This window comes from Erythrolamprus reginae, chromosome 1 (genome assembly GCF_031021105.1).
Source record: "Erythrolamprus reginae isolate rEryReg1 chromosome 1, rEryReg1.hap1, whole genome shotgun sequence".
NCBI lineage: Eukaryota > Metazoa > Chordata > Lepidosauria > Squamata > Dipsadidae > Erythrolamprus > Erythrolamprus reginae.
In genome coordinates, this window is record NC_091950.1 from 311,419,515 (window position 1) to 311,431,379 (window position 11,865).

Sequence of the window (11,865 nt, forward strand, 5' to 3'; positions counted from 1 at the left end):
ACATGAAAGAAATGCCGCCCCGAGTCTGCGGAGAGGGGCGGCATACAAATCTAAATAATAAATAAATAAGTAAATAAATAAATAAATAAATAAATAAATAAATAAATAAATAAATAAATAAAATACAGCTGTTTATTGCTGTATTGAATGAAGGAACAAATGCTTAGAAAATTATTCAGAGTTGGGCAGAGAACAACACAAGGCTGTGTGATGATGTGTTCTATTGTTTATTTATGTATGAAATTATACGGAATGCTTTCTATGATGTTAGAGACATGTTTTGGGGAGGTTATAAAACTGTACATTTATTTGTGTGCAGTTGATGGCAAGAGAACCTGAATTATTTGCAGCAATTTTTTGATAGATTCCATAATGCAACGAATAATATGAATGGAATATTAATGTTTTGAAGGTCAAGATAGTTGTATTTAGGGAACTAGTTAACATATATTACATATAAATAAGGAAAATATAGATAATATATATTACATATAAACAGCTAAAAACTAGAACAAGCAGATGAATTTAGAAGAAAGTAAAAAGCAGAGAACAGAATATCTTAGTACTATTTGTCAGGCTGGGACTGAAACATAAAAATGATGGATCTGCAATGTTTGTGCAGTCAGTATCTTTCTATTGTGATGTAATTGACTTCTTGTTTGTAATTGACTTCTTGCAGTCAGTGTCTTTCTATTGTGATGTAATTGACTTCTTGTTTGTAATTGACTTCTTGCAGTCAGTGTCTTTCTATTGTGGTGTAATTGACTTCCTGTTTGTAATTGACTTCTTGCAGTCAGTGTCTTTCTATTGTGGTGTAATTGACTTCCTGTTTGTAATTGACTTCTTGCAGTCAGTGTCTTTCTATTGTGGTGTAATTGACTTCTTGTTTGTAATTGACTTCTTGCAGTCAGTGTCTTTCTATTGTGGTGTAATTGACTTCCTGTTTGTAATTGACTTCTTGCAGTCAGTGTCTTTCTATTGTGATGTAATTGACTTCCTGTTTGTAATTGACTTCTTGCAGTCAGTGTCTTTCTATTGTGATGTAATTGACTTCCTGTTTGTAATTGACTTCTTGCAGTCAGTGTCTTTCTATTGTGGTGTAATTGACTTCCTGTTTGTAATTGACTTCTTGCAGTCAGTGTCTTTCTATTGTGGTGTAATTGACTTCCTGTTTGTAATTGACTTCTTGCAGTCAGTGTCTTTCTATTGTGGTGTAATTGACTTCCTGTTTGTAATTGACTTCTTGCAGTCAGTGTCTTTCTATTGTGATGCAATTGACTTCTTGTTTGTAATTGACTTCTTGCAATCAGTGTCTTTCTATTGTGATGCAATTGACTTCTTGTTTGTAATTGACTTCTTGCAGTCAGTGTCTTTCTATTGTGATGCAATTGACTTCCTGTTTGTAATTGACTTCTTGCAGTCAGTGTCTTTCTATTGTGATGCAATTGACTTCCTGTTTGTAATTGACTTCTTGCAGTCAGTGTCTTTCTATTGTGATGCAATTGACTTCCTGTTTGTAATTGACTTCTTGCAGTCAGTGTCTTTCTATTGTGATGTAATTGACTTCCTGTTTGTAATTGACTTTTTGAAGTCAGTGTCTTTCTATTGTGATGTAATTGACTTCTTGTTTATAATTGACTTTTTCAAGTCAGTGTCTTTCTATTGTGATGCAATTGACTTCTTGTTTGTAATTGACTTCTTGCAGTCAGTGTCTTTCTATTGTGATGTAATTGACTTCTTGTTTATAATTGACTTTTTGAAGTCAGTGTCTTTCTATTGTGATGTAATTGACTTCTTGTTTATAATTGACTTTTTGAAGTCAGTGTCTTTCTATTGTGATGCAATTGAATTCTTGTTTGTAATTGACTTCTTGCAGTCAGTGTCTTTCTATTGTGATGCAATTGACTTCTTGTTTATAATTGACTTTTTGAAGTCAGTGTCTTTCTATTGTGATGTAATTGACTTCTTGTTTATAATTGACTTTTTGAAGTCAGTGTCTTTCTATTGTGATGTAATTGACTTCTTGTTTATAATTGACTTTTTGAAGTCAGTGTCTTTCTATTGTGATGTAATTGACTTCTTGTTTGTAATTGACTACTTGCAGTCAGTGTCTTTCTATTGTGATGTAATTGACTTCTTGTTTGTAATTGACTTCTTGCAGTCAGTGTCTTTCTATTGTGATGCAATTGACTTCTTGTTTGTAATTGACTTCTTGCAATCAGTGTCTTTCTATTGTGATGCAATTGACTTCTTGTTTGTAATTGACTTCTTGCAGTCAGTGTCTTTCTATTGTGATGTAATTGACTTCCTGTTTGTAATTGACTTCTTGCAGTCAGTGTCTTTCTATTGTGATGCAATTGACTTCTTGTTTGTAATTGACTTCTTGCAGTCAGTGTCTTTCTATTGTGATGCAATTGACTTCCTGTTTGTAATTGACTTCTTGCAGTCAGTGTCTTTCTATTGTGATGTAATTGACTTCCTGTTTATAATTGACTTTTTGAAGTCAGTGTCTTTCTATTGTGATGTAATTGACTTCTTGTTTATAATTGACTTTTTCAAGTCAGTGTCTTTCTATTGTGATGCAATTGACTTCTTGTTTGTAATTGACTTCTTGCAGTCAGTGTCTTTCTATTGTGATGTAATTGACTTCTTGTTTATAATTGACTTTTTGAAGTCAGTGTCTTTCTATTGTGATGTAATTGACTTCTTGTTTATAATTGACTTTTTGAAGTCAGTGTCTTTCTATTGTGATGCAATTGAATTCTTGTTTGTAATTGACTTCTTGCAGTCAGTGTCTTTCTATTGTGATGCAATTGACTTCTTGTTTATAATTGACTTTTTGAAGTCAGTGTCTTTCTATTGTGATGTAATTGACTTCTTGTTTATAATTGACTTTTTGAAGTCAGTGTCTTTCTATTGTGATGTAATTGACTTCTTGTTTATAATTGACTTTTTGAAGTCAGTGTCTTTCTATTGTGATGCAATTGAATTCTTGTTTGTAATTGACTTCTTGCAGTCAGTGTCTTTCTATTGTGATGTAATTGACTTCTTGTTTGTAATTGACTTCTTGCAGTCAGTGTCTTTCTATTGTGATGTAATTGACTTCTTGTTTGTAATTGACTACTTGCAGTCAGTGTCTTTCTATTGTGATGCAATTGACTTCTTGTTTGTAATTGACTTCTTGCAGTCAGTGTCTTTCTATTGTGATGTAATTGACTTCTTGTTTGTAATTGACTTCTTGCAGTCAGTGTCTTTCTATTGTGATGCAATTGACTTCTTGTTTGTAATTGACTACTTGCAGTCAGTGTCTTTCTATTGTGATGTAATTGACTTCTTGCTTGAGTGAAGTATTTAAATGGTGCAGAAGCAAATTCTTCAGCATTGAAATTGTTATAGTATTCAGTGGAAAAGAAAATTGTATGTGCTTTTGATTCTCCCCCCCACCCCATCCATATCATTAATCCATACTTTTTTCACACAGACTTCAGCTCATCTGGCATTGAGCAGTATGATGCTCTAATTACTAGCAACATTGTTCCTATGTACAGAGAATTTACACGTAAGTTTGGACATTTTTGGCATGATATTGCTTGTTTAAGAACTGGTGCTTTTTCATATCATGTTTCCCACCTGTAATAGCTCCCTTGACTTAATCTTGTTTTTTGTTTTGTTGTGGAAGACAGCACATTTCTATACCACTTGGTGGAACCAATATAAAAACAGCTATTATTGTTTTTATTATTATTTCAGTGTGGGTACCCCAACTCCATAATGACAGTAGACAGTTTACATTTTAATAGGAAAAGGGGAGGAAGAAGAAGAGGAGGAGAGGGAGACAACAGAGAAAAATGTATACCAGCATCCTTCAGGCACATTCTTCCATCAGAAATGTTCTCTGACTTAAAGAGAACAAGGCAGCCATTGATAGTGGTTAATGTAGAATCTTTTTAAAGGAATTAAACATTGGTATACTTCGCTAATTGTTCTGCTGGGCTCTCTGGTATGAGCCTCCCGAAAATTCAAGAGTAGAAATTTCAGACACACACACGTTTGAAAATTCAAAACAATGTTCTTTATCACAAAATTCAAAATAAACTAAGCATTCTTTTTGTATTGCAAAGAGCACTCCTCCCAAAACAACCAGGTAGTCTGTACAATTTCCCTTAAGCAATCATTAAGTACTTAGCTTGCAGCTGTGAAGAAACATCACAGCCCTTCTTCTTCTACGAAGTGAAACACACACACACTTTGCTCTGCTTTGGTTTCAAAGTCGTGAAAAATCAACAAAGTCCGGAAACAGCAAGGCAGTCCTGAAGAACAAGGATCAGATAATCTTCCACAATGGCCAAACCCACACGCTGCTATTTATATCAGCAGCGCTAATTACTAAAGCCCCACCCAAACACAGGTGGCCTGTCTTATATCCTGTAATATGTCTTCAATTGGTCTCTTCTACGCATAACTCTGCGCCTGCGTGGGTCCAAGACTTCCACATCCGAATTGACCGAAGATAATGGAGATTGACTTCCTGAGCTGTGTGCCAAGCCCCCCTCTTCCAAGTCATTCCCACCTTCTTCTTCGTCCGAGGAAACTGAACTACCTGACTCTGTCAGCAATACAACAGGCCTGTGACATGTTGAAGTTTCCCCTGCATCCACCTCCACATTCCCTGGGGCAGGAGCTGGGCCAGAACCAACCACAACAGCTAATAATTTTTTCACTAGGAAAAATAGCAGGGCCAGTTCAGACTGAGAGAGCTTCCTAAGATAGCAGATGCTGTCTTCCAAAACAAAATAAAACAAAACAAAAGATCCATAGAAGGAGCAAAAGTAGGTTTTGTACATCCTCTCCATTCTAGATATCAATTTCACAAATGCTAAGAGTCATGCTCAGGGTTAGGATTGATCAAATCAAACACTGAAATATTTTATTTTACTATTTTTGTTTATTTTATAAAGGCTTAAAAATAAGACTAAGTTTTCAGCAAACACAGGATGTATGTTCCTATTGCTTCTCCATCAACTTGCAATGGAAAGCATAAGGGCAGCCTTACATTGGTTTCTGTCTTGCTGTGCTCCTAATTACAGGATTGTGGAATTACTTCCATCGTACCCTGCTTCTAAAATATGCTAACGAGACAAATGGACTAAACGTCATCAGTGGGCCCATTTTTGATTATAATTATGATGGGAAATTTGATTCTTATGACACAATCAAACAGTAAGTAAATTTAAAAGGCTTAAAAGTAAACCAATATCTTAAATGTCTTTATTTGCTTGAACATATGCAATGAATGGAACTGGCTTTAGCAATTTCCCCAATGGAACATGACATTACACATTATCCCACAGATTATTTCATCCAAACAGTTATACGGAATCAGATTTAATGTTGAAATAAAATTTAAATGGTTATCTTTAATCTCATAAATATGGTTTATTTCTATGTATTTAATAATAATAATAATAATAATAATAATAATAATAATAATAATAATAATAATAATAATTTATTAGATTTGTATGCCGCCCCTCTCCGAAGACTCGGGGTGGCTCACAATAATAACAAAAACAATATAATAGTAATACAAATCTAATATTTAAAAAGTATATATAAAACCCCAACAATTAAAACCATACAACACATGCATACCAAACATAAAATATAAAAGCCTGGGGGAGGTGTCTCAGTTCCCCCATGCCTGGCAATATAGGTGGGTCTTGAGTAATTTGCGAAAGACAAGGAGGGTGGGGGCCGTTCTTATCTGCGGGGGGAGTTGATTCCAGAGGGCCGGGACTGCCACAGAAAAGGCTCTTCCCCTGGGGCCTGCCAAACGACATTGTTTTGTTGACAGGGCCCGGATAAGGCCAACTCTGTGGGACCTAATTGGCCGCTGGGATTCGTGCGGTAGAAGACGGTTCCGGGGGTATTCTGGTCCACTGCCATGTAGGGTTTTAAACACTTTGAATTGTGACCGGAAACTGATCGGCAGCCAGTGCAGGCCATGGAGTATTGTAGAAATGTGGGCGAATCTGGGAAGCCCCACGATAGCTCTCATGGCCGCATTCTGCACGATCTGAAGTTTCCAAACACTTTTCAAAGGTAGCCCCATGTAGAGAGCGTTGCAGTAATCGAACCTAAAGGTAGTCCCTGAGCAGTCAGTTAATGATGTTTGAAATACTGACTGAACTATTTGGGAGGCCCTTATGACCCAATTTGAAATTATGACAGTTAGGAGGCCCCTAATTTTATTAGAATTTTTAAAATTATTATAAAATTTAATATTTGGGCTGCATTTACGGCCAGTTGCAGCATCCCACAAACATGTCATGGTTTTTCTAACTTTACCCAATATCAGCATTTACTTCTAGTTTTCAACAAAACCATGTCCATAGCAGACGATTGGTTCATTTAACAACTACAGCATTCTGGTTCTGTTGCAGGTTTGTAAACAATACAAAGATTCCCATCCCAACCCATTACTTTGTTGTGCTGACTAGCTGTGAGAATCGAACCAACACTCCACTGAATTGTCCACCAGGCTTTTTGCAAGTTTTGTCTTTTATTCTCCCTCACCGTCCTGACAACTCAGAGAGCTGTGCTGTAAGTGTGGCAATAGTGATTTCCAAATGTTTTGCCTTCTTGCTTTGCCAATTTAGGATTGTTTAAAAAATTTCCCCAATGGGTCCTAGCCTATAGATTCTTCTGATACTGTTGGTTATTAGACCATTGTCTTAATAATCATTAAGTTTATATTTGAGCTAAATATAGTTGAATTGAAAATTTATTAAGATTTTTAATGTCTGATTCCTCCTCTTCTTCTTCCTCCTCCTCCTCCTCCTCCTAATCTTCCTGTATATCTACAGGAATTAGGGTTAGGATCTGTTATGAAACGGTGGCTAAGAAGCTAAAATACAAATCTGTTACAAATGCAGCAGATGTTCTTAATCAAAACAAACTGCTTAGCCTGTGTTGTCTGCAATATAAAATGGAAATGAGTATACTAAGTGGGAAATGCATATACTTTAATAAGTATTACAATTGCAAATGTATATAAATAGCTTTAGACCTTCTAAACTCCAGAGCCGAGAAACGTCATTTTGGTCCATTTTATTTTCCCACTTAAATGATAAAAGCATAGATCATACAATTTGAAGGGCCCATTTAGGCTACTGAATCCAATTTCTATTCAGGAACGGAATAAAATTAAAGCATTTCAGCATTTGAGACAGAAGCTTTCATCCAAGAAGCAATGGGCAAAAACCTATCAAGGAGAGAAGCAACTTAGAACTAAGGAGAAATTTCCTAACAGTTAAAATAATTAATCAGTGGAACAACTGGCCTCCAGAAGTTGTAAATGTTCCAACACTGGAAGTTTTAAAGAGGAGATTGGATAACCATTTGTCTGAAGTGGTGTAGGGTTTCATGCCTTAGCAGAGAGTTGGGCTAGAAGACCTCCAACTATTCTATTCTATTCCATTCCATTCCATTCTATTAAAGGAAAGGCCACCCTCTGTCTAGCAATTGGTTGCACTGCCAAACTGATTTGCTGTAGTATCTTGAAGTTCTCTGTAGGACCCTGTCAGAATATGCTTTTCTATAACTTAATTCCTCTAATTAAGATAATTATTCTTGTCTTCTGGAATCAGAGAGAACAAATCTTTACGTTTTTCTATGTGATATCCTTCTAAATGCTTGAAGAGGACTACTATTCTCCCCTTCTGACATCTTTTCTCAGTGGTTAACATTCAGTACTTACAATTTTTCTTAATTTCAAACACCCCGTCACATTTGTTGCACTTCTCTGAATCTGACCTAATTTGTCTAAATTAGGAGTCTCTAAACTTGACAATTTTAAGAATTGCGGACATCAACTCCCAGAATTCTGGGAGTTGAAGTCCACAAGTCTTAAAGTGGCCAATGTTGGAGACCTCTGTCTCAAAGTATACTGTCCAGAATAGACCCAGTGGATAATGTGAATCTCACCAAAGAACTGGGTCAAATGGTGAATTCCTGTAGTTTGATCATCATACTTCTGTTGATGTAGGCTAAAATTGCATTTGTTTTCTTTGCAGCAGCATCACATTGTATGCTCATAGTCAGCTTGCATTCAAATGCTATTAAATAATTATTCACAAGAACTATTGGAATAGCTGCCCCTTCAGCTATGAAATTTAGACATAACTTTTTCTGTAACTAGAACTAACTTAGAAAATAGATTTTTGGGTTTGATCTATCTTGCAATTTTCCTTTACTTTATTGCCTTCAGTTTTGCCTCAATTACTAATATATGATAAAGCTCTATTTTTCATTGTGCTCTCTTCTGTTTTCTAATGAAATGAATATTATTGCCAGAAAATTTGGACAATGTTTACAGCATATTTTGTCAATCTTTAATTCTAAAATTGGGCCAAACCAGGGGGGCCCCCCACAATCTGATGAAACAGCAACTTTTGCTGTTTTCCTATCATTTTTACTGAAGACAAAAAGTAAGAAGGCTATTTATTATTTATTTATTTATTTATTTACTTACTTACTTACTTACTTACTTACTTACTTACTTACTTACTTACTTACTTACTTACCTACCTACCTACCTACCTACCTACCTACTTACTTACTTACTTACTTATTGGACTTGTATGCCGCCCCTCTCCATGGACTCGGGGCAGCTCACAACATATAGCGAAACACAACAGTACAGTTATCCAATTAATATACTAAAAAGTTCTTAAAATTCTAACTTTAAAAACATTCATTTATGTTTCCACCAGTTATACCAGAATGGGATTGCATGCTCATCTAAATTTCAAACAATGTAGGTCATAAAAATCTAATAATTATCTATTAGCTCCATGAATACAATCTAACACTTGATCTACTACTCCACGGATGTAGCTAATTGCTGTAAAAAGATGTAACATTTTTCATTTTGAATTTAGAAGACTGGTAAGCTGCTTTACTGTCTGACAAAACAGACCTTAGATATTATATTTGCTTGCTTTATCAGGACAAATCACCAGAAAATCTGTGGGTTGAAGAAAGAGTGCAGACTCATACAGCACGTGTACGTGATGTGGAGCTCCTTACTGGTCTGGATTTTTATTCAGAGCTCAAACAGCCTCTCTCAGAAACCCTTCGATTGAAAACATTTCTGCCTATATTTGTAAACCCAGTTGACTGAATGTAAATGTAGGGCTATTCCTGAGAAATGGTTCTTGGTATTAGTGCTATTAATAATAATAATAAAAATAAATTTTAAAAAACACACTATTGGGCAAGTATTTGTTTGCTATCTCTGTGTTGAGTCCGTAAGATTAAAAAAGTTTAAATAAATGCTGGGAAACCCTAAAATGATTTCAAATAAAAGGCTGTTCTGGGAAATTCTCCCAGATGGACAAATGATACAACTATCCTTGACTTTGAAATACTGCTTAAATTATATTGAACCAGCCTATTTAAAATAAATTGTACCACGTTTGAAATGGACTGTTTCACAATCAAAATAAGTTGCAATTGAGATATTTTGTACATCACCAGTTCTAGAATTTAAATCCACAGTCTGAAGGTTGCCCAGACTGGAGAAAAGTTATCCAGGTAAGCAAGATACTTTCCTCCACCACACTTATCTCCTGGAAGAGGGAAAGAAAGAGAGGGGAACTTTCTGTAGGTAAAATATTAGGAAATGGTTAAATTCTGATACATAGACTTACCTCTGTTTTCCACTCAATTTATGATGAACCTCACTTTGCTTTCCCTGATCAAAATGAGGGGCAGGCACACAGAACTATTAGTTTTCAACCAATTAGGTGACCTCCCCCATTTAAAATAAGAGGATTACATCTTTTTTAAAAAAAACAACAATTAATCTTAAATGCTTAGCTTCCGGCATTAATTTGTGCCTGCTATTTGAGCATAAAACTAATTTCAAAATTAAGTTTTTAAAAGCTGTCTTATTTGTATACATTTATGTATACGAAATATATTTGCTATTTCAGAAAGTGTCAAATAATAGCTGAGAATATTAATGAAATTTATTTCACATATTGACACAGCCAGAGTGTCATGTTATTATATTTTGTACTCACATGAATGACAATTCACAAGTCCACATTGCACAGTTTCTGTTCATTCCTGCATACAAAAGTCACTTGATAGTGAGATGGGCAGCATATAAATTAAACAAAGAAATTTGTAGTATTTGTAGTAAGTATGGGAGTTACCAGCTAACAATCTTTTCTGTTTGCTAGTATAAAACATTCTGGTTCACTCTGACAATATTTTTATTGCTAGGTTGGCAAAAATTCCAGCATCTGAATTGAATTCTTGGGTTTTGTTGCCAAATAATCTTCATGCAAGATCTGGTTATTTTCTAATTAAACCATCTAACTGTAAAATTGAGGCTGCTATGCTTTCCATAGTAGTTCATTAGTGCTGAACTAATGAATCTGATTTGGCATTGAGGGTTTTTTTTCTGAATATGTCTGAATACAATTCATCTGTAAATATTTGAATATGATACAAAAAAACCCCATGCTTGAACTTTTCAGTTCATTATGTGAAGAACAATTGTCTTCACTGTACAGTCAGTTTTTCTACATAGCTTTATGGAATGCTATAGTTAATAAACCGTGAAAGTTTAACCATAGCCAATGAATGAATTTGAAACAAGCGTCTCTCATTCTAATGCCAAGAAAGGATTTTCTCAAAAAAAAAAAAAAGATTACAAAGCAAAAAGCTTTTATAATTATCATGTGTCTGGAAGTGAGCATATAATATTGCATAATGTTACACAGGGCAAAGTTTAGCTATTAAAAATGATGAAGTGACATCCCAATGGCTTTTCAAAGGCTGTTATTTGAACAACAGAACAAAATAACTGGATCCCTGTTTTACAACCAATGTTGTTATGTGAGCATGAAATGAATCCACATTGTTTTCTGCAATAAGACCTTTCTTATTAGTTAATACAAGTTAATATATATATATTATATATACTGTATGTATATAAGTTAACCTATGTATATGTTAATATTAGTTAAGATCTTTCTTATTGGTTAATCTTCCCAGTTTGACATGCAACAAATGTGTTGAGTCTATGACTTTCAGAATTCCTTTTTTGGAGTATATATATATATATATTTAAAATATCCGACTTAAAAACATACATAAATAAAAACACATATACCATCAATGCTTAATATACATAGATAAGAACACATATATCATCAATGCTTAACCATATACTTAAAAAATCTTATATAGAAAATCAATAAAACATTCTTAATTCATTTCAACAATATTTACTCCATCTATCTAACTGCTTAACTAATAAAAGAAAACATTTTCTATACAAGAAAAATAATATTATTTAAAATAAACTAGTTTTAGTCTCCCTGCCAGCATGAATTTCAGTACTAACTTGGAGAATACTTTAGATAATGGATGTAGGTATTTTTTTATACTGCTTATGTTTTATTAAAACCATGACATCTGATTCTATTTACACGCTCTGATGATCACAGGAAAAATGTGTTTGCCACTAAATTCAACAAGTCTAGTCAAAATGAGTGTGTTTACTTACACATGTTGGATTTCAGATAGCTTGGGTGGAAAGTTTCAATATGACTTCCTTCTCTGACTGCTCGATTCCTTGTCCTCGACATCCTAAAGTGCATACTTTAAGGATGTACATAGGTTTAGAATTAATTAGGATCGGGATAAATTAACAAGAGACTTTCATTAATAAAATTTCTCTAGACGAGGGGACCAGCATAAAGTTCTGTTTTTAAGCAAATGAAAATATTTGTTCCAGAACCATGGGATATATTTTAAAGCGTTTTATCAGTTATCAGGGAAGCATGT

General features: G+C 34.4%; 1 protein-coding gene across 1 annotated transcript in view; it reads left to right on the plus strand.

Moving 5' to 3' along the window:
* ENPP3 (ectonucleotide pyrophosphatase/phosphodiesterase 3) overlaps positions 1-9,268 on the plus strand; it is a 77,192-nt gene extending 67,924 nt beyond the window's left edge. The window contains exons 23-26 of the mRNA XM_070733530.1: positions 3,482-3,559; positions 5,088-5,220; positions 6,444-6,603; positions 9,011-9,268. Of these exons, the coding sequence (XP_070589631.1) occupies positions 3,482-3,559; positions 5,088-5,220; positions 6,444-6,603; positions 9,011-9,184 (545 nt within the window). The 3' untranslated portion in view covers positions 9,185-9,268. The remainder of the gene's footprint in view (positions 1-3,481; positions 3,560-5,087; positions 5,221-6,443; positions 6,604-9,010) is intronic.
* The last annotated feature ends 2,597 nt before the right edge of the window (positions 9,269-11,865 follow it).